Source organism: Mustelus asterias, chromosome 26, assembly GCF_964213995.1.
Source record: "Mustelus asterias chromosome 26, sMusAst1.hap1.1, whole genome shotgun sequence".
NCBI lineage: Eukaryota > Metazoa > Chordata > Chondrichthyes > Carcharhiniformes > Triakidae > Mustelus > Mustelus asterias.
The window spans coordinates 23547266-23570733 of NC_135826.1; the positions used below are offsets into that span (position 1 = coordinate 23547266).

At 41.0% G+C, this 23468-nt stretch overlaps 1 protein-coding gene across 20 annotated transcripts in view; it reads right to left on the minus strand.

Moving 5' to 3' along the window:
- Positions 1-4951: 4951 nt before the first annotated feature.
- Positions 4952-23468, minus strand: part of LOC144479517 (cold-inducible RNA-binding protein-like) — a 31398-nt gene continuing 12881 nt past the window's right edge. For 11 of the 20 annotated variants that reach the window (XM_078198292.1, XM_078198284.1, XM_078198290.1 and 8 more), the window contains 4 exons: positions 20678-20756; positions 6800-6921; positions 6051-6289; positions 4952-5209 (listed from right to left, as the gene is read on the minus strand). In XM_078198292.1, the coding sequence (XP_078054418.1) occupies positions 20744-20756 (13 nt within the window). In that variant the 3' untranslated portion in view covers positions 4952-5209; positions 6051-6289; positions 6800-6921; positions 20678-20743. Of the gene's footprint in view, positions 5210-6050; positions 6290-6799; positions 6922-16202; positions 16508-20677; positions 23259-23468 lie in introns of those variants that run through there. The other 9 variants (XM_078198287.1, XM_078198279.1, XM_078198280.1 and 6 more) reach the window with 3 other exon arrangements.

Sequence of the window (23468 nt, forward strand, 5' to 3'; positions counted from 1 at the left end):
AGTGATTGTGTCGACTTATCCTATTTTCACGTTGCAGGGTAAAGGATGGGCCAGAGTCAGAGCTGCAAACGGAGATGGGCAGGTAATAAGACCTGCCTCTGTTTGCTCGGACATCAGTACAGTTCTGTAGAAAAGTGAAGCTGCCTAATCCTTACCCTCATCCACCCTGCACCTCAATGCTCCCATCATTCACAAACACCCCTCCCCCCACCAGTTCCCTACAATTTCCTGTCTGTATCCCAATATCCTTCGATATACCCCCATACTCCCTCACCCTCCCATGCCTGCTCCCCACCCTCTATTGCCCCTCAACTCCCTTGCCCCCATATCTTTTCATGCCCCAAATCTTTCCATGCCCTCTCCCCCATGCACCTATCCTGCTTTCCCTTTACCCTCCCTAGCTCATTGACCTAGTATCCACCATGTACAGAAATCATAATCCCTATAATAATATTAGGAGTCTTCGAGATGCTCACAATACTGCCAAGATAAACTGACGTCATTCAAAAGCCACATTAAAAAACATAATCCTATTAGGGAGTCAAAAACTGTCCAGCTAAGCGCACCGACAGTCCCTTTAACAGCAGTATCAACAACTCCTGCTGAGCTGAATCCATTAGTGGGGTTTGGAACTCAGCCAAACATACATAATGGGATTCAATTGCACAGCTGCATAACCAAAATACATTTTAACTCCTGAACCCATCGGAAGAGCTCAGCCATCTGTTCAAGCTGTAAAGCAGGGAACGGAAGTCTGGGTTGTCAATCGAAGAGTCAACAACCTAATCATAGAATCCCTACAGTGCAGAAAGGCCATTAGGCCCATCAATACTGCACCAACCACAATCTCACCCAGGCCCTATCCCCATAATCCCATGCATTTACCCTAGCTAGTCCCCTTGAGGCTAAGGGGCAATTTAGCATGGCCAATCCACTTAACCTGCACATCTTTGGACTGTGGAAGGGAACAGTAATACCCGGAGGAAACCCATGCAGACACAGGGAAAATGTGCATACAGTGACCCAAGTCGTGAATTGAACCCGGGTCCCTGGCACTGTGAGGCAGCAGTGCTAACCATTGTGCCGCTGTGTTGCCGGTGATCACGCTTTAAATTATAGGAACAGCTGACTGAGCTGTCTTTCCATTAAAATATTAAATCAGGAGTCAGTTGACACCTTAAAATCGGAATATCATTATTGTTCATTGCAGAAAAACATTTTATCCATTGGATTATGCCCCTATGCAAAAAGGTGCAGCAAAAAGATGCAAGTGCAGGTTAGGTGGATTGGCCATGTTAAATTGCCCCTTACTGTCAGAGGGACCAGCAGGATAAATGCTTGGGGAGTTAAGGGGATGGGGCCTGGGTGGGATTGTGGTTGGTGCAGACTCCATGGGCTGAATGGCCTCCTTCTGCACACTAGTGATTCTATGCCCCTTTGCCTATGCCGCTGGAAATTGTCAGCAAAGGGAATGGTGGTTGGACCTCTACATGCAGGTCCCAACTGCCTTCTTCTCTGCCCACCCAACGCAGGTTGGCCCCGGGCCAGGATAGGAAAGCCTGTTTCCTCATGTTATCTTACTCTCCCTACCCTGAATTTTTTCAAACAGGTCCTTTTGCATAGGGAATAAACAGCATTAATAATATGCATCGAGTGTCACTGAAATTCCTGTGGTAGCCTCCTGTGTTTGGATCTGGGGTAGAGCAGAACTTTTTCCCACCCAATGAACGTGTTGCAGGTCCCATTCCAAATCCCCGTTGAAGGGTATTTATATATTTTGAGTAGGTTCCTGTGCCTTCTCTGTGCTTATAGGGAAGGCAGAGTGGGGGGGGGGGGGGGGGGAGGGCAGCATACATTGCTGGAGAATCTCAAAATGTTGTCAATTAACCAACCAACCAAGCTGAAGGTCAGTAGAAATATTTTAAAAGATCTGAGTTTCAAATTTGCTGCCTTTACAATGTCATGTAATCCCTGTGATCGCTTGCTAATAGAAGACCTTTGAAATAATAATGGGTTCCATTTCCACCAGAATCAGATCCATGCATAATCATATGCTTCTTTGCGCTTGGGGGCAGGTACATGAGGGCCAAAGAGGGTTTAGTTTAGTGTATTTATGAGTGTCACAAGTAGGCTTACATTAACATTGCAATGAAGGTACTGTGAAAATCCCCTAGTCGCCACACTCCGACACCTGTTCGGGTACAGAGGGAGAATTTAACACACCTAACCAGCACAGCTTTCAGACTCTGGGAGGAAACCAGAGCACTCGGAGGAAACCCACACAGACACAGGGAGAACGTGCAGACTTCGCACAGACAGTGACCCAAGCCGTGAATCGAACCTGGGTCCCTGGTGCTGTGAGGCAGCAGTGCTAACCACTGTGCCACTCTTGGAATTATAACGAGTGCTCACAGATTGCATTGTCCCTCCAGCCCTGTCTTTTCTTCTGCTATCAGCACCTGAGTGCAGATACAAGGACCTATCCCAATTCTGCGGACCTTCACAATACAAGGATCCAATATAAGTGAGTAGTATCCCAAATTCCTTCTCCACTCAACCAGATCGCAGCAGTGCTTTCCCCCAGAAGGGTGGAATTTCAGGGCTTGTATCTTCAATGTAATAAAATATCACATGAAGCTTCACACAGGAGGGATTAGAAACTTAGCACAAGTAGAAGCTATGGTAAAATACAAGGTTGAGGAAGTGCTTCTGATAGGAAAGAGAAGCAAAATAGTTATGTTAATTGTATAAATTGAGGTTAAGTATATACAGGTGAAGGTTATTGTTTGGATGAATACTTGAGCACATAGAATCATAGCAACCCTACAGTGCAGAAGGATGCCATTTGGCCCATCGAGTCTGCACCAGCTCTCCCACGTATTTACCTCACTAAACCTCCGAATATTGGACACTAAGGGGCAATTTAGCAAAGCCGATCCATCCAACCTATACCTCTTTGGACTGAGGAAATCAGAGCACCTGGAGGAAACCCACACAGACACAGGGAGAACATGCAAACTCCTCATAGACAGTAACCAGAGGCCAGAATCGAACCCGGGTCCCTGGCACCATGAGGCAGCTATGCTAACCACTGTACCACCGTGTCTCCATATAAATAGAAACTGGAATGTGGGAGTAGCATTAGGAGCTATACATTTGTAATGGTTCACTCTGAATAGGATCAAAACTGTGGAAAGATTGATTTCTGATCTACTTCACTGGCCATTGGGAATTTAACAAAAAGATTGCTGAACAATCTCCCTCTCAAAGCAATGTGGTGGAAAGAGGAAATATATTGTAAGCTACATTCTAGTGTATTATTTTGGAGGGAGTTGTGGAAGTAGGATGAAATTCTAGGGATTTGTAGACAATGGTTTTGGATTCAGTGCAACAAGCAATGTAAAACGACAAGGACCAGGTGATACAGGAATGAAAATCTGTCCAACACATGGAGTTTTGGATAGCTAAATGTTTGTTAGGCTCAAGCTGGAGGAGTTTTTTTTCATGGGATGTGATCCTCACAGGCTAGGCCAGCATTTATTGCCCATCCCTAATTGCCTTTGTGATAGTGGCAAACCATCTTCTTGAACCGCTCCTGTTCACGTGGTGATGGTACTCCCACAGTGCTGCTAGGGAAGTTCCAGGATTTTGACTCAAGAACCACGAGTAAAGGAAGTGATGCATTTCCAAGTCAGGATGGTGTGGAGAGAAACTTGCATGTGTCTACCACCCTTGTCCTTTTAGATGGGTTTTGGAAGGCACTGTCCAAGGAGTGTAGGTAAGTTCCTGCAGTAGATAGTGGTAGCAGTGTGCACTATACGTTGCTGATGGAGGGAGTGTCCATCGAGCAGGCTGCTTTGTTCTAGATGGCGTCAAGCTTCTTGACTTGAAGCTGTACTCATCCAGGCAAATGGAGAGCATTCCATCTTTCACCTGACTTGTGCATTATAGATACTGGACAAACATTGGGGGAGCCAGGAGGTAAGTTACTCGCTGCAGGAGTCCTAGCCTCTGATCTGCTCTTCTAGCCACTGGTATTTATATGGCTAGTCCAATTCAGTTAATGGTCAATGATAATATCAAGCATGTTGAAAGCATGTAAAATGTTGTTCACAGGATTCCTTGAGTGCAGATGAGGCCATTTCACCTATCAAGCCTGGACAAACTCAGGAGTATCTCAACTAGGCACTGCTGCCCTATCCCTGTAACCCCATACATTTCCCATGGCTAATAGGACACCAAGAGGCAATGTACCATGACCAATCCACCTAACCTGCACATCTTTAGACTATGGCAACCAGAGCATCCAGAGGAAACCTACAGACATGAGAATGTACAAACTCCAGTTACCCGAGATCGGAATGGAATCCGGGTCCCTAAAGCTGCGAGGCAGCAGTGTGAACCATTGTGCCAGCATGCTGCCCTAGATTTTGTGCTCAAGTCTATGGAACAGGACTTAAATCCATTAGCTCTGACTCATAGGATAGTGTGTGACCACTAAGCCAAGTTAACTGCAGTAACTCTTGCATGGTTTTAGTTTCTAATGAAGAATGACTTCAATGTTTCTGTATTTTGTAATCCTTAAATATCTGGGCGTATACAGGAGTGCGGAGCCTGAGCCACAGTCCCAGTAAACATTCTGTAACATGATAGTCCGTGGCCTCGATGTGCAGTTTTTAAAACTGTAGTTTTTGATTGTCCAGCAGCGCCACTTATCTCTATAGAGATTTCAGTATTATATATTAAATGTATGGGGCAAAAGACCATTAAGTTAACGTTGTACTGACCAAAGTAGCCAAACCGCGAGTACTAAATACCACAAATACATGTTGACTTTGATTGAGTTCAGAATCTGGGACACCCAGTTACTTATTCAAATGAATTTGTGGAGAAATAGTTTATCTATGAATACAGCAAAGAACCATCTAAAACAAAGTAGATAAACACAATGTAAATAACTCAAACATTTATTTAGTATATTAAGAAACAAGTGGGAAGAGATAGAATGCTAACACATTCCTTTTCATCAGACAGTTCTCAGTAACTTGCAAAAGCACATGGTTTTTATTCTCCTGTTTCTGATCCAGGAGATATAGCTGGAAATCCGTTCGTAAATATTCTGCTCAATTTGACCTTTGCAATCTTTGCCAAGGAAAATAACCCTTCAACCTCACTCTTTTTGCAAACCAGTGGTTCAGCAGAATTCGCCCTGGAAAATATACAAGAATTACATTAAATACATGAGTTACATTAAATGTAATGATAGCACTTCACTGAACTACGCAGTCAAAAATAAAACACTGCTTCAGGATAGGATTGATTTACAATTTAATTTGTAAATTTTAGTGCACAAAATTTTAATAAAACAACAGAAAACAAAAACTGCAGATGTTAGAAATTAGAAACATCTGGAGAAAACATACAAGGTAATGTTTCATTTGTAGACGGTCAAGACTGGAAAATATTAAGAGGAACAGCATTTAAAAAGGAACAAAGTGGTAGGAGGGAAAACCACAAAATCAAGTAGAAGATTGGCTTAAAAGTTAAGCACATTACGGTACGAGACCTGGAGAAAAAAAACTGAAGTCATTTACAAGATAGAGAACCAAGACTGCGGGGAGTGGGAAAGATGTGGCGAGGCACGTAGCAGGAGAAGCAGAAAATTGCTCCGGAAAGGCTCCATCTTTATGACATTATGGTGGCATCCTTGGTGTCAAACTGCTTTTTCTCTTCTCTAAGGCTTCTGGGCAACAGGAGCTTGTTCTGCTAATCAATATTTACTTTCCATGACAAGAATAATATAAAATTTATAAATGAGTGATAATTATGCCAGGTCCTTACACAAGAACATTGCCAGTGGTATCACAAAATGCAATGAAGTTTCATTCAGTCTCCATTTTTCTTTAAAGAGAAGCTAACAGAATGGTGGAACTGAATGAGCTGGAGTCATACAGAAGTGAACTACTGATCTGAAACATGAGCACAGTTCATTTCTGTAATGCAGGTGAAAATCAAAAACAAATGAAAATAAAAGTGCGTGAAATGCTTACCTTACAGACATCACTTGTCCCCATTAAAGTTACCAGCACATTGTATTCTTCGTCACATGATCAAACAAATGCAAGCTATTGAACTTTGCACTTCTGACTGTTAGATTCACTTTTTGCAGTTCTTCAGGATAATTTCCTCATCGTCCAGTTTCATTGCAAACAATGCCATCAGAAATATTTACTTTAAATAAAAATGTTTAGTCGTTTTCAAGAATTGTCAGGGTCCCTTTGTTATTAACCTGCAATTGGGCACCGTACAAAAGAAATATTAAAAGAGCAATCTTGCATTTATAAAGCACCTTTCATATCCTCAAAAGATCACAGAAGTGTTTCACAGCCAATTAAATACTCTGTGTGGTCTATGTGGCATGTGGTCAAACATGACAGCCAAAATGAGATAAATGATCTGTTTTAATAACATTGGATGATGGATAAATACTGGCCAGAATTCCCTTTTTTATAAATCTCCAAATAGTGCTGTGCCATACGATCTTTTTCCTTTAAGTTCATTAAAATGAATGAGAATCTAACTAAGCAGTTGGTCAAAATTAGTTTATTTTAAAATGTATTCAAACTACTAATAATTCCAAATTGTCCAATACTTCACAAAACAAGTAATGTAAATAACAAAGTGCTAATTTAGTGCTAGAAATCACGTTATCCAATAATTTGAATTAAACCACAAAAAAAATCAACAGACTTTGTATCGGTAACATGAAAAATGCTAGATTTTCTATTTCTTACACTACCTCAGGAAGCATGTTGTTGTTTGCTTTTGTGATGCTGTTGTTTTTCAGATGAAATTAACCCCGAATTATTTTGCTTGTTCTTCATTGTTTTGTAATGATCAATCTCAAATGGCAATTCTGATCTGTTAGAAAAGCAAAGCAGAAATATTAAACATATTGAACTGCAAGCAGATCTTCAATAACATTCATAAGTTAAGGCCTGAATCTTTAAGAACAGAATGCATATGTTTGATCCTTTAGTTCTGAAGCATTTTTAAGTCTTACTGCACAGCACGATTAAATCAAAATAATTCACATTAGCTTATAATTCACTTTCAGGTTAATTGGACTCTTCTCCCATTTTGCCCCTGCTGAAAGTGTAACCCTTGGGTGAGTTATTGGGGGAACTGCAGTCATCATGCTACACTGAGATGTTCAGTTTTCACATGAGCACAAGCATGTACTGAACTGCACAGAATACTGCTATGCAATGGTGTGCCCCCTGCCAGATCTGATCATGTCTGATTCCTCCCCCTATAAAGTTTATTTATTCGTCACAAGGCAGGCTTACATTAACACTGCAATGAAATTACTGTGAAATTCCCCTCGTCGCCACACTACGGCGCCTGTTTGGGCCAATGCATCTAGCCAGCACTTCTTTTAGACTGTAGGAGGAAACCGGAGCACCCGGAGCAAACCCATGCGAATCAAACCCGGGTCCCTGGCACTGTGAGGCAGCAGTGCGAACCACTGTACCACCGTGCTGCCCGTTACTGCCCCTCACTGGCCCAGGAATACCAAGGTCAACAGTAACACTTCTGCAGCTGCCACAATTTCAGCGGTTTACTGGTGAAATCAAATTCCCTGTCATCTTGTTTATGTCAACCTTCTGGCTCTTGGAATTTCTCACACAATTGCTGCTGGTGCAAAGTCACAAGCAAAGATACCCAACAGGAGACTCAAGCTTCAGAAACTAAATACAATATTTATAGAAGCCACGTGATGAGATGTTATTTGATTAGGCATGACAATACATCACATGATCAACCTCTGGGAATGCCTCCATTTGACTTGCAGGCTCTACCTGCTTTCATAACTCCCAATTATAACCTAACTCTGATAATTCGGTGTTTGCACTAAAACAAATCATCTGAATTAGGCAAGGTGGGAATGTATTTTTAAAAATTTAGAATTAGCTTTAATTAGGAAATTGTGATCAAGGAATCACATTGAAAAGCAAAAATACAAGTATACAGTGATAATTCAGTGTTTGTACTAACATGTGAATTAGGCAAGGTGGGAATGTATTAAAGAATAAAATATTTAGAATTAGCTTCAAATTAATAGGAATCAAATGAAAGGCAAGATTGCAAGTATAAAGGTAGAATGGAGAGGAGTAAATTTAAAACACTGAAGATAGAAAGTGGCAGAGAGACGGAAGGAGAGAGGTTGGAGAAAACATCACTCCAGATCAGATTACAAAGCACTAGCCTTCACACACCAGCAGCAATTAAGTGTCCATCTTTCCTTTACTATAGAACTACCACCAGCAAGGTCCAGATGCAATAAATAGTACAGACAAGCTTAGCTCCACCTCACCCCAGACACCCTAAAAATGAGTTGTGTGAGAAAATATATGTGGACAATAGATGATGACAGGATTAGATCCACCCACTGACTGAATAGCCTACTGACATCCATTGCTTAGAAAATGGCTATTTGTGCCTGGTGATAGAAGGTGGCCAACATCTGCAGAAATATACCTCTTGACAGGCAGAAGCTTCAAGAGATGAGAAAAAAATGAAAATAAAATAACACTGGCAGTAGATTAAATCCCAATCCACGTTTCAATAATATTGTTATTTTCTAAGCTCTCCCATCCAATCAAATCTTTTTTTCTCACTGCAAGAGGTTTTGATAGTGAAAATTGAGAGAGAAAATTCAGGATAATTGGCAAAAGTAAAATTAGATGTTTTTTTTAATGAAAGTTATGATCTGGAATGCCTGAAAAGATGGTGGAAGCAGATTCAGTAGTAACTTTCAAAACTGAATTGTATAAATACTTGGAAAGGAGGGCTTTCTAAAACTGTGCGCAGAGCATCAATAATTAATTCAAAGCACCGAGACATGATAGGCTGAAAGGTGACTTCATTGCAGTGTTAATGGAAGCCTACTTGTGACTAATAAGTAAACTTTAAAATAAATAAACTTAAAGAATGAGTGATTTCATATTTTTCCATGGTCTATTTACTATTTTCCATTTCTGCTCTTTTGCTGGTGTGGCATGCAGCCCACTTCAGTCCCATGTGACTAGGCAAACTGGCGATCAGTATTGCTTTTACTGGCTGACAGAGGATTATACTTCATTCTTCCGTTATTTCCCCCCCCCACCCAGTGATCATCTACCAGTAACTTAATCTCTCGAGATTGGAAATCCAGTCAATGAATACCATAGCTTTCCAATCTGCTTTCCAAGAAATGGACCAGTTTTTTGAGATTCATTGCCAGGTTGTTAAAGGCTTTAACCTTTTGTTGTCTTGCTATAAATATACACACACATCTTAAATAAGTGCTTACTGCAGTCTGTATCTTTATTAAAAATAGCATATGCTGACATCATTCTAATTACGGTGACACTAGGCATATAATCCATTCCTTAGCAAGGTTTCTTGAATTCTCAGAAATGCATGACTAATGCAAAGATCACACAACAGCCTAGAATTCTTACCGAGTGGTACAGATGCGTCAGTGCTTGGGATTGTGTAAAATCAATTCTTAGTATCAATGGAAATGTGCAATTTGCCTCAATGTTTCCACATTGGGGGGGAAAAAACAAAAATGAATTCTTGCTCTTCGCCAGCCAAATATATGAACAATGACTCCGTTTTTGAACCATTTTCTTACTGAATCCAGGTTTTACTGAACTCAATGTGAAGTAGATGGGAGGGAAGTGAGGTGTTCTCATTAATACGTGCACAGTGAATACTTTTAAAGAATCCTAGAATGTAACCAAAAGCAAATTGCTCAACTGGTAAAATTAAGTAGCTCACTAATGAGATCAGAAATCAACAAAATACATTGGACAGCTGCTTAACACAACCTGTAATGCACACCCAAGATGGCAAATGGGGTACACTAAATTCCTCATCAAAAGAAACATATGGTTCCAATTAGGTCAGCCACATCCCTGATTTGCTATTAGTTTTACAAAAAAAAACAAAAAACTGGTCGCTTGCTAACCAGATTTGAATGAAGTGCATGCAGATTGACCAATTAATTGTAAATCCTTGGCATTCTCCTGTTTGGCGATATACCCTCATCATTCACTGCCTCTACAAAAATGCTTTGTCACATTATCTGGACACTGGAAGTGGCATTCACTGTTTCTCTCAGGGCCCAATATTGCCTACGTGAAATCTTATCAATAACCTCTACATTCTCTCTAAACCAATTTTAATATTAATTCCTCTCTGCATCATGAACCTATTTCCCAAAAACCCACTCAGTAGTTTATCCCCATTTCTCTCAGCACATAGGAAAACAGCAATTTGGCATTTATCTCCTTGCATTTAATTGGATGATTGATTATTTGCATCTCTCCTGCTTTGATTCCATCAGTTATTATCCTCATAGAAGAAAAACCTTAAGTGTTGAAATTTTTGATTGATCTCGCCATCTTTTTTAAGTGGGGATGCAGGTAGAATAATTTCAGATTTCAACTCCCTGCCTATGAGCAAAGTACTTCTTGACATCACTCCTGAATAGTCCAACTCTAATGATAAGAACATGCCCCCCTGTTTTTCCACTCTTCAGAGAAAATAGTCTCCCTTCAATGATTTGAGCAAATCCTCGAATCATCTAAAACACCTCAAAATGGATTACTCCTTAATTTTCTAGCATCAAGAGAGTACAAGTCTCTTAATGCAAAATACTACATATGCTGAAAATCTGAAATAGGTCAGATAGCATCTGTGGAGAAAAACAGAGGCCTGAAATGAATATAAATCTAGTCTATGCAACATGCCTTCATAATTTTAGCCTCGAAATTTCTGACAAACCTGCACTGCACTCCCTCCAATGGCAAATATATCTTTCCTGCCCTGCAACAGTACGCCAGATGTGAACTAACTAGTACTTTACATGACTGTTGCATAACTTCCACCTGAGACAAGGGCCAACATCCCACTAGCCTTTTGTACCTATCCATTAGATTTCTATGATCCCGGCACATAAATCCCCAAACCTCTTGCTTCTCCAGTTCCAAACTCTTAATTGTTTAGGTCTGCCTTACAGCTTCCACACAATTCTAGCAGTTGAGTTTACACATTCACTGTAATATTCCTGTGCAACTTTGTTTCTTTATATACTACTTACTGTCATCAGCAAACTTCAATATATTGGCTTTATGTACATCATAGGCAAAATATAATCTCCATTATGTTAACATGTTCTATGTTCAACCTCTATCAATTCTCTATAAACTTGCTTTAATTTTTGCTAATATTTTAGGAAATGTCATCTGAAAATCAATGATTAATATCCTTAGACTCTAACCTAGCACTTTACTGAACTTCTGAAAAAAGAAAATCAACTAGATTTTACACGATTTTCCCTTTACAATCCATGCTGACTTTGTGATCATTTATCCAGTCAGTTCTTAGTAAGCAATTCATGCAACTTCCTACAACAGATAAAAACTATAAAACCTCAACAATTTTCTTGTTTCTCTTTCACTCTTAAATAATGGAGTGAGATTTAACATTGTCTCTGGATTGGAACAATTCTTGATTCAAGGGACTCTTTGAAGATGACTAAAGCAACGACAATTTCCTTATCATTTCTTTGAATACATTGAGGGCACAGAAACCATGAGGTACTGGAAAGTTGTCAATCTTCAGCCTCATCATTTTTGCCATTACCATTTTCTCCCCAACTCCAATAAACCTCTCATGATTTATTTTTAACAATTACTCATTTCTGGTATATTCTTGTTTTCCTCTATTGTTAAGACAAACACAAAGTAATTATTCAGCAAGTCTACAATTTCCTTATTTTCAATTACGGTATTACTTCTCTTTAAAAGCCAAATCACTGATCTCAATCTCATTCAAGGGGAAGAAATCTTGTTTTACAATTCTTCTGACAGTTCTTTTAAGTTTAAGCAATAGCTATCATCTTAGCTTTGACTGGTCCACCCTGAAATACCTCCAATCATCTGCTACCATGATTTTGCCATCTCCTCCACCACTTAAGCCAAGATACATATTTTCCTCAGTTGAGAAAATAATTTCCCCCTCAATTTCTCTCCAATGTCCAACAATTAAGTACTGACAATATCATAGGGTGCTACATTCCTTCACAGGACAGAAAAACGAACTTGACAACTGACGTGATCTTTCTTTAAACTCCATCCACCAACCAACTCCTTTCACTACAAAGTCCAAGCCAATTCAAAATTTCAGTCTGTCTGGGACAGTAACTAATGCTGACTAACACATTCTTATACTCCTGTACAAGATACAAAAAACTGACACAATCTGCCTCTCAGCGCCACGATCTGTCTCATCTCAAACTTCGCACCTCTTCTGCAGAACAATTTATCATATCTCTATTTTATTTTTGGAGTTAGCTTCAAGTTGACAGTCTCAGAATAACTAGGACTAAGGTGAAGAGGATTTTTTTCACTCAGTGGTGAATCTTTGAAAATCTCTACTGCAACAGGGCTGTGGTGACTCAGTAATTTGAGCATGTTCAAGATAGAGATATCAAGGTATATGGGCATAATGCGGGAAAATGGCATTGAGGTAGAACATCAACTACGACCTAGTTGAATGGCGGAGCAGGCTTGATCCTTGCTCCTACTTCCTATGTCTGTTGGAAACCAGTCAGGCATGTTTGCAAAACTCCAAATAACTAGTAATTAACGGGCCAGCCTGGTTCATGTTATTTTTATTTAGAATGTTTACAGAATCCTAGAATGAAGCTAGCCTGCAATCAAATAAATTCACATCATGAGTCCTTTGTCTGAATTGAAACAAAGTTTACATTTGAACAGAACATATAAAGTCACCAAGGTGAATCCATAAGCCAACCCAAATTTGACCTGAAGAGTTCCTGTGTTCCAACAGCACATTATAGTTATGTTTGCAAGCATACGATTTCACTAAATAAATGTTTCGCTTTCATACCTTTTTTCCATAAAACACGTATTGCAGTCAGGTTTGCTCAAGTTATCAGATACCCGTTATATCTAGCCGAAATGAACAAGAATGTGACCGTATGAACTGCAGCAAATCTGGATTTCAAAATTAAATGGATTGTACGGCTAGGGAATAAATACCTGGCACTGTCAATTATAACCAGACAATTTTGTTGCAAGCACTTTATTGAACCAAATATATCAGAACAAATGCTGGAAATGCTCAGGTCAAGCAGCATCTGTGGGGAGTTTACAAGTTCCAGGTTGATGATCATCCCAGCATCTAGAGTATTTTGCTTTTGTCTTATAAAAGGAAGGGCAGCTTTGTAATTCAACAATTTTCAGAAATTCCTTAGACTCGATAGGGCCATAACTTCCAACCAGTGGTGTGAATTCATAAATGCACTTACCTGCTCTGGAAAACTTTGTTCAAACCTCCGCTGGCTGAAGCTGCATGGGACCCGCAGCAAAGAGTGTCCCTGAAGGCCATTGTGCAACAGTGGCGTGCTCAGGGAAGCCACACCCTTTTTAAAAAAAACTGCACTGGCTACTGGACAGCAGGTAGGTATAAAGGGCCCAGTGGAAAATAAGTGGCCACCCTTGAGAAACTCCAAGTGCATTTTTGGGGTACCGCCCAAATCCAACACTGGGGAGCTAGACCATTATGAGCCTATATCTTGCAGTACTTAGCATTTTATACAAGCCTGAGTCAGCGACTACCAAACATCCGCTGCCCACCCCCCAAAAACAAACACATAACACAGAAGAGTAGACCACTCCACCCCTTGAGCGTGCTCTTCCATTTATAACGATCATGACTGATCTGATGGTAACCTCAAATCTGCACTCCACCTACTCCCAATAATCCTTCACCCCCTTGCTTACCAAGAATCTATCCGCCCCTGCCTTAAAAATATTCAAAGATGTTGCCTTCACAACCTTTGCAGAAAGAGTTCCAAAGACTCATGGCCTCGGTGAAAAAATATCAACTCATCTCTGTTTTAAATGGATGGCCACTTATTTTTAAAGTGGCCTCTAGTTCCGGATTTTCTCACAAGGTTTCACCTGTACAAGAGGGAGGGGTCACAACTAAGTTGGAAGGGCACAAATATCCTGGCTGGGAGCTTTGCTAGTGCAGTTCGGGGGGGTTTAAACTAGTATGGCAGGGGGGTGGGGATCAAACTATTAGGTCTATAAGTGTGGTGGCTGGGGACGAGCTTGGGGCTGGGACAAGGCTGGCAAAGAAGAAGAGCACTCTGGGGGAGGACGACCTCACTGAGCCTGGAGGTCTGGAGTGCTTATACTTCAATGCAAGGAGCGTAGCAGGTAAGACAGACGAACTTGGGGCCTTAATGCGCACGAGAAATTTGGATGTGGTTGCGGTGACAGAGACTTGGTTGAAAGAGGGACAGGACTGGCAGCTGAATATTCCAGGGTACAAGTGTTTTAGGCGAGACAGAGGAGGGGCCAAAAGAGGTGGGGGAGTAGCGGTATTAGTTGGAGAGCATATTACAGCGGTGCAGAGGGAGGACAATTCAGAGGAGTCGTGTAACGAGTCACTCTGGGTAGAGCTTAGAAACAGGAAAGGCGCAGTCACTATGTTGGGGGTGTACTACAGGCCCCCCAACAGCCCAAGGGAAGTGGAAGAATGGATATGTCAGGAGATACTGGATAGGTGCAGGAAATATAGGGTTGTTGTAGTGGGAGACTTCAATTTCCCTGGTATAGACTGGAAATCGCTGAGGGCAGGGACTCTGGATGGGGAGGAATTTGTAAAATGTGTACAGGAGGGTTCGTTGGAACAATATGTAGACAGCCCGACTAGAGAGGGGGCTATACTGGACCTGGTACTGGGGAATGAGCCCGGTCAGGTCTTCAAAGTTTTGGTTGGGGAACATGTGGCAAATAGTGACCACAATTCTGTTAGCTTTAGGATAGTGATGGAAAAGGATGAGTGGTGTCCCAAGGGTAAGGTGTTGGATTGGGGGAAGGCTAACTTTATTGGGATCAGGCAGAAATTGGCAGCTCTTGATTGGGAGAGGCTGTTTGAGGGTAAATCCACATCTGGTATGTGGCAGTCTTTTAAGGAACGGCTGTTAGGGCTACAGGACAAGCATGTGCCTGTAAAAAAGGATAGGAAGGGTAGGATTAGAGAACCGTGGATAACCAGGGAAATTGAGGGACTGGTCAAAAAGAAAAGAGAGGCGTATGTTAGGTCCAAGCAGCTAAAAACGGAGGGTGCTCTGGAGGAGTACAATGAAAGTAGGCAAGTACTCAAACGGGGAATTAGAAGAGCAAAAAGGGGTCACGAAATGTTCTTGGCAGACAGGATTAAGGAGAATCCCAAGGCATTTTATTCATACGTTAGAAACAAAAGGGTTGTTAGGGAAAAAATCGGACCTCTCAGGGACAAAAGTGGGGACTTATGCTTGGAGCCCAAAGAAGTAGGGGAGATCCTAAATGAATACTTTGCGTCGGTATTCACAAAGGAGAGGGATGTGTTGAATGGGAGTGTCTCTGAGGGGAGTGTTGAACCGTTGGAGAAAATCTCCATTACAAAGGAGGAAGTGTTAGGTTTGTTAGAGAATATAAAGACTGACAAATCCCCAGGGCCTGATGGAATCTATCCAAGGCTGCTCAGGGAGACGAGAGGTGAAATCGTTGGGCCTCTGACGCAAATCTTTGTCTCGTCACTGGACACAGGTGAGGTCAGTAAGAAGTTTAACAACACCAGGTTAAAGTCCAACAGGTTTATTTGGTAGCAAAAGCCACACAAGCTTTCGAGGCTCTGAGCCCCTTCTTCAGGTGAGTGGGAATTCTGTTCACAAACAGAACTTATAAGACACAGACTCAATTTACATGAATAATGGTTGGAATGCGAATACTTACAACTAATCCAGTCTTTAAGAAACAAAACAATGGGAGTGGAGAGAGCATCAAGACAGGCTAAAAAGATGTGTATTGTCTCCAGACAAGACAGCCAGTGAAACTCTGCAGGTCCACGCAACTGTGGGAGTTACAAATAGTGTGACATAAATTCTGATTCTAGGATCGCATGATAAAGACTCAGGAGGAAAAAAGCAGAAATATTTATGTGAAATAGTGTGACATAAACCCAATATCCCGGTTGAGGCCGTCCTTGTGTGTGCGGAACCTGGCTATCAGTTTCTGCTCCGCGACTCTGCGCTGTCGTGTGTCGCGAAGGCCGCCTTGGAGAACGCTTACCCGAATATCAGAGGCCGAATGCCCGTGACCGCTGAAGTGCTCCCCAACAGGAAGAGAACAGTCTTGCCTGGTGATTGTCGAGCGGTGTTCATTCATCCGTTGTCGCAGCGTCTGCATAGTTTCCCCAATGTACCATGCCTCGGGACATCCTTTCTTGCAGCGTATCAGGTAGACAACGTGAGGTACCAGAGGATTGGAGGATAGCCAATGTGGTCCCGTTATTTAAGAAGGGTAGGAAGGATAACCCGGGTAATTATAGGCCGGTGAGCTTGACGTCCGTGGTGGGGAAGTTGTCGGAGAAGATTCTTAGAGATAGGATGTATGCGCATTTAGAAAGGAATAAACTCATTAACGATAGTCAGCATGGTTTTGTGAGAGGGAGGTCATGCCTCACTAACCTGGTGGTGTTTTTTGAAGAAGTGACCAAAATGGTTGACGAAGGAAGGGCCGTGGATGTTGTCTATATGGACTTTAGTAAAGCGTTTGACAAAGTCCCTCATGGTAGGCTAGTGAAAAAGGTTGGATCCCATGGGATAAAGGGGGAGGTGGCTAGATGGGTGGAGAACTGGCTTGGTCATAGAAGACAGAGGGTGGTAGTGGAAGGGTCTTTTTCCGGCTGGAGGCCTGTGACTAGTGGTGTACCGCAGGGCTCTGTATTGGGACCTCTGCTGTTTGTGATTTATATAAATCATCTGGAAGAAGGAGTAACTGGGGTGATCAGTAAGTTTGCGGACGACACAAAACTGGCAGGACTTGCAGATAGTGAGGAACATTGTCAGAGGCTACAGAAGGATATAGATAGGCTGGAAATTTGGGCAAGGAAATGGCAGATGGAGTTCAATCCTGATAAATGCGAAGTGATGCATTTTGGTGGGAATAATGTAGGGAGGAGCTACACGATAAATGGAAGAACCATAAAGGGTGTAGAGACGCAGAGGGACCTGGGTGTGCAAGTCCACAGATCTTTGAAGGTGACGTCACAGGTGGAGAAGGTGGTGAAGAAGGCGGTGAAGAAGGCATATGGCATGCTTGCCTTTATAGGACGGGGCATAGAGTATAAGAGTTGGGGTCTGATGTTGCAGATGTATAGAACGTTGGTTCGGCCGCATTTGGAATACTGCGTCCAGTTCTGGTCGCCACACTACCAGAAGGACATGGAGGCTTTGGAGAGAGTACAGAGGAGGTTTACCAGGATGTTGCCTGGTATGGAGGGGCTTGGTTATGAGGAGAGATTGGGGAAACTGGGGTTGTTCTCCTTGGAAAGACGGAGGATGAGGGGAGACTTAATAGAGGTGTATAAAATTATGAAAGGCATAGATAGGGTGAACGGTGGGAAGCTTTTCCCCGGGTCGGTGGTGACGTTCACGAGGGGTCATAGGTTCAAGGTGAAGGGGGGGAGGTTTAACACAGATATCAGAAGGACATATTTTACACAGAGGGTCGTGGGGGCCTGGAATGTGTTGCCGGGCAAGGTGGTGGAGGCGGACACACTGGGAACGTTTAAGACTTATCTAGACAGCTATATGAACGGAATGGGAATGGAGGGATACAAAAGAGTGGTCTAGTTTGGACCAGGGAGCGGCGCGGGCTAATTGTTCCTTGTTTCTCGTTTCAAGGCTTCATTCTATGATCATCTTGCTGGTGCCAGTACAGAGCGAGACTGCGGATAGTTGGGAACCTGTCTCGGGGGCAGGGAATTCAGATGGTGTTCGTGGAAGTGGAAATGAATAGGGTTGGGAAGCATTTTCCGATCAGGGCCAGTGTGATCTCCTGGACTCGTTTCGATCGCCTCAGGGGGTCGGAGAGGAATTTCCCAGATTTTTTTTCCCCATATTGGCCCTGGGGTTTTCGCCTCTCCCTGGAGATCACATGGTCTGGAATGGGGGGGTGGGGGTGAGTTAATAGGTTGTGATGAACAAAGCATCGTAGCTGTGAGGGACAGCTCGGTGGATAGGATATTGGTATGTAGATAGGCTGGAAAATTGGGCGGGGATCCTGGATTCAATCTTGGACCGGGGAGCGGCGCGGGCTTGGAGGGCCGAAGGGCCTGTTCCTGTGCTGTATTGTTCTTTGTTTGTTAAACATCTTCTCCGCATCCACCCTGTTAAGACCCCTCAATCTTATTTGTTTCAATCAAGTCACCTTACACTTCTAAACTGTGGGGTGGATACAAGCCTAGCTTGTCTGACTTTTCCTGATAGACTAATTCCTGGAATGGATGGATTATTCTGTTAAACCACCTCTGAACTATGTCCAATGCATTTACATCTTTCCTTATAATGTGACCAACAATGTAGTGCTCCAAATGTGGTGTCACGAGTTTCCTGTACAACTGAAGCATAGCATCCTTACTTTTGCATTCAATTCTCCTCGCAATAAAAGATAAATGTCCTAATTACTTGGCATACCTGCATACTAGCATTTTGAGATTCACAAGCACTAGGTCACCCAAATCCCTCTGCACCTCAGAGCTCTGCAATCTCTCGTTTAGATCATAAGCTTTTTTCATTCTTCTGTCAGTTTCACATTTTCTCACATTATACTCCATTTGTCAGATCTTATCTATATCTTTTTGTAGCTTCCTTATGTCCTCCTCACAACTTACTTTCAACCTGCGAGTCATCAGCAAATTTGCCAACCATACCTTGATTCGTAATTTATACGAATGTAAACAGTTGAGGTCCCAGTGCTGATCCATGGCACACCATTTTTACATTTTCCCAACCTGAAAAAGACACGTTTATGCCTACTTTCTGCTTCCAGTTAGCCAGCCAATCTTGTATCCACACCAATATGTTACCCCCTATAACATGAGCTTTTACATTCCATAATAACATTTGATGTGGCACTTTATCAAATGCCTCTGGAAATCTAAGGGCAGCACATCCACTGGTTCACCTTTATCCACTGCACAGGTTACTTCCTTTAAAGCTCCAGTAAGCTGGTTAAACATGATTTCCCTTTCACCAAATCATGCTGACTCTGCCTGATTATCTTGATCATATTTAAGTGCCCTGCTATAACTTAATTAATAATAGCTTCTAAATTGTTTCCTACGATAGATGTTAGGCTAACTGACCTGTAGTGTCCCGTTTTCTGTTCCTCTCCCTCTCTGAATAATCTTGTAATCTAATAGGATCTTCCCCAAATCAAGGGAGTTTTGGAAAATTTGAAACCAATGCATCAACTATCTCACTAGATACTTCTTTTAAGACCCTAGAATGAAGTCCATCAGGGCCAGGGCACCAGTCCAGAGCTCCAACAATTAATGCAGTACCACTTCTCTGGCGATTGTAATTTTCCTGAGTTACTTCCTCCCTTCCATTTCCTGGTTTTATAGCTGTTTCTGAGATGTAACATGTATCCTCCACAGTGAACACTGATGAAATACCTGTTCAGTTTGTCTGCCAATCTATCAATTCTCCAGACTTACTTTCTAAAGGACCAGCACTCACTTTGTTTAAGTCTTTTTAAAATATTAACATTTTCCATCTGTTTTTACATTTCTGGCTAGCTTTCTCACACTCAGTCCTTATTAATCTTTTAATCAGCGTTTGTTGTTCCTTCTATTATGTCCAATCTTCAGACCCGCAACCTATCTTTGCACAATTATATTCTTTTTATTTAAATTTGATACTATTTTTAACCTTTTAGTTAACCATGGGATGGTAGGTCCATCCCTTGAACGTTTTCTTACTCAAGCCACCAGTGATTCAGTGAGCTTATGATACTAAACAATACAAATTGGAAAGCTCAGATAAGTGCAAATGGATTGTCAGCACTGGCCTTAATATATCTGGATTACAATAAATAGCCACAATACAATTTTGGTTACGAAACAATGTTTCATGCTGGAACTGCGTGTCTGTAAACAATAGATGAAGAAAAACATCAAGCTTAGCTACAATAGTCCGCTTGCAAATAGTTGGTTGTCATTCACCAAAGAACACAATAAATGGGAGCAGCAGTAAGCGTTACAGTTCCTCGAGCCTGTTCTGCCATTGAATAAGATCATGGCCAATTTGATGAGAGTCTCAATGCCACTTTCTTGCCTGTCCCCATGACCTCTGACTCGCCCATAGGCAGTTTGTCTCAGTTATTTAACATATCCCTAAAATTACAACATAGTTAATTACAATAGGAAAACAGCCTAATTCTTGTGTTCAAATATGAATACCAGCACATATTACACGCCAGTTTCTGGTGTACTAAACAGAATGCCTCTGGAACAGTTTTTCTTTGGTGCCTTGCAGCTGCTATTTTTATTCACCTTACTCAACGGGTCAAGACAATTTTCTATTTAAAAAATCTGAAAAATACTAAGTAGTTCATTTAAATAAGTGATCATCTGTATTAGTTTTAGGTTAATGGAAATATAGATGGGCAGTGTAGGAGCCAAAAATATTTACATGAAGTCTACTAATCTACGCGACTACATATTCAGCAGTCTACTGCAAATGTAAAGTCAAACCTACCACACATGCCTCCCTCTGCCTTCAGTGTCAATGGGTAATCAACGTCATTATTCACTCATGCAGTCATCACTGCTTCATTCTGTAATATGAAAAGAGATTATGAGTTATGTTTGAACATTAAGTAATTTAGCAAAATATAAACTTTTCAGGCTTAAGAATTTGATTACACTAACATAATAAAAGTTTTACGATATTCAGAAAAGAGTCACTAACAAGGCAAATCCTAGTTAAGGGAACAAATTGTGCCACTAACAGTACAAGATCCAATTTCCTTTTTTCAAGGGGGTAATATTTTAGAGTGCTCACTTTGTTATAGGTCAATGGAGTAGAATACAGCAAACAACTGAATGAATAGAAGATCAAGGGATGAAACTTTATAGTAAGGTTTGGTGTGGTGTTCAATCTTAAGAGTTGGATTCTGCTAGAGAACTAACCCAATAAAATAAATGAAATTTCACAAGCATATTATTTCAGAAGCTTTTTGAATGAACAGTCAACGCAAACTGCCTATGAGAGTAAAAGGAGTTACCTCAAATCTAGGACTATATCCACATATGCACTTAGCCATGTGCTGTTTTCATCTCAGGTTTCATTGAAGAAGGCACAGCACTTCGTTCTCCATGGCCATTTCTTTCCAAATGTTAGCAAAGATCCTTAGAAGTTGTGAAGCGTTATAAAAATCTTTAATGGACTTGAACACCTTTCTGAACAGACATTCGCACCAAATTTAGCTGTGTCCAATTATTTTTGTTTTTTTTAAATTACAGTAAGACAGATTTTTGAACTGTTGGTAACCTTTATCCTGATGTTCCTGATAATTGAAATCCGAACAGCTGCTACAGACCATCCAGTTGCTAGTACTAAATTTACCACTCCACCTACACAGCAGCAAGTTTTTGGAACAGAATTTTTCCATTTTGCTATCAATTACTCCATGTGTTGTCAAAGTTATTATAGTTTTAGAGAAACAGGGAGAAAGGATTTATTTATAATAAAGTTTCAAACAGAAACAGATAGCCTTTGGATACCTGGCACTAAAAATAATTATTTTCAAACGAATCTGGCAGGACAGAAAATCTCCACTTCAAAACTTGCCGAAGTGATAATTAGCAATATAAACTTTAAAATATTTATATGCATGGAAAATGGCTGATCCAAGGTAAAAAGCCAAGGAGGACAGATTCAAAGTTCAACCTAAGGAGTAACTTCAGATAAACACCATAGCTGGCAATGACTTCAGACATGCCAGTTACATGGGAAAACAAGTACAATACTATTACTAGAGTTCCTACAACTGTTGCAAAGGGACAGTTGAGATTTCAGTTTAGATTAATTAATATTTTTGACAGTACTTTTATATAGTGTACTACAAAAATCATGACAATAGGATGCATCTGGAAAAACTTTTGCCACAAGTTGCTTGATACTAAGCTGGCAATTTGTTCACATCACTTAGCTGTCAAGGTAAGTGGGGCATCAACTGCAGTGGCTATAAATCTACAATCGAATAGCAATACAAAACTTCATTGGTGGGTAGAGTCAGTTCCTAATATCCCCCAATTAGCTTTATTCAAATTATCTTCTTCCAACTAATTTTACCATTACAGAATTAATCCCTACCTGTATCCTTTCTACTATATCCCATCCCACAAGAATCCAACTACAGGAAGATCAGGGTGATGAGTCAGGTATTTAGTTTAATGAGGCTTCGTGAAGCCTGTTTCAGTACAAAAAGGTCAACTCTAAACCACTTGAACATACAACACAAAGAAAGCCATTTCCAAATATTTCTCATCCAATACATGTCAGCTTATAAAGATACATTGCTCAGGACTTCATTTGTAAATTTTGAAGAATTTGGAACATGATTAACTAGTTATTTACAGTGTACAGAGCTCTTGGAACCACTGAAAGATGCACAAATGTCCAATTACAAGTTAAAAATGAAGCCTTTTATCTTCAGCAGTATCAAGGCGGTTTGTGAGGCAGAGAATATCTTCTGTTCCCGTGTTGCTTCCCTACCTTGCTACACTAAAGGAACGTTTCAGATGACAATTTTTACAAGAATACGTGGCTATGAAAGCCTTTATTTTAAAATAAAGACCACAGCTTGTTCAGCTTCTATAAAACATCAGTTTGCTTAGCATAAAAATAGATTGAGAACACACTATTAACCCCTTTTACATGTTTGTTTTACTATAATTCCAGTCAACCCCACAACTTCAATTCAGAAATAGCTAGACTTTATGGGAAGCATTTGAGCAATGTTAAGACAAAAAAAAGCAGATCTAAAGTCAAAAGAAAACCTCAAAACATTACTAAAAAATATTAAGGGCTCTGTCAACTGCCTGAGAATGCTTATTATTTGATTGTTTAATTCCAAAATTACTGAGCCAACACAGTGTGCATCCTCATGTCAGAAGCTGTCAGGCTGTGATTAACAAGGCCAAACTGAATTACTACAAGTCAGTGAGAATACAAGTACACAATACGATTCCACGAAGCTCCGAAAATCTTTATAAATACAGCCATAGGAAGGACGATCTTGAGTCAGGAAGATTTATTTATTCGTTGTGTGTAGCTGAGAACAAGAAGCAGGTACAATGTAAAAAGACTGCAACAGTAATCATAGCTTCCTCTTCCTATTGCTAGATCAGTGGTATGGACTGACTTGGATCATGGTTTAGAGCTACTGAGGCCTGATGCATCATGTAACATTGAAAATTATTGCTTTTGCATTTCCTTCAATGTAGATGCAATGAATATATTATGGGAAGACAGCAGGGAACTG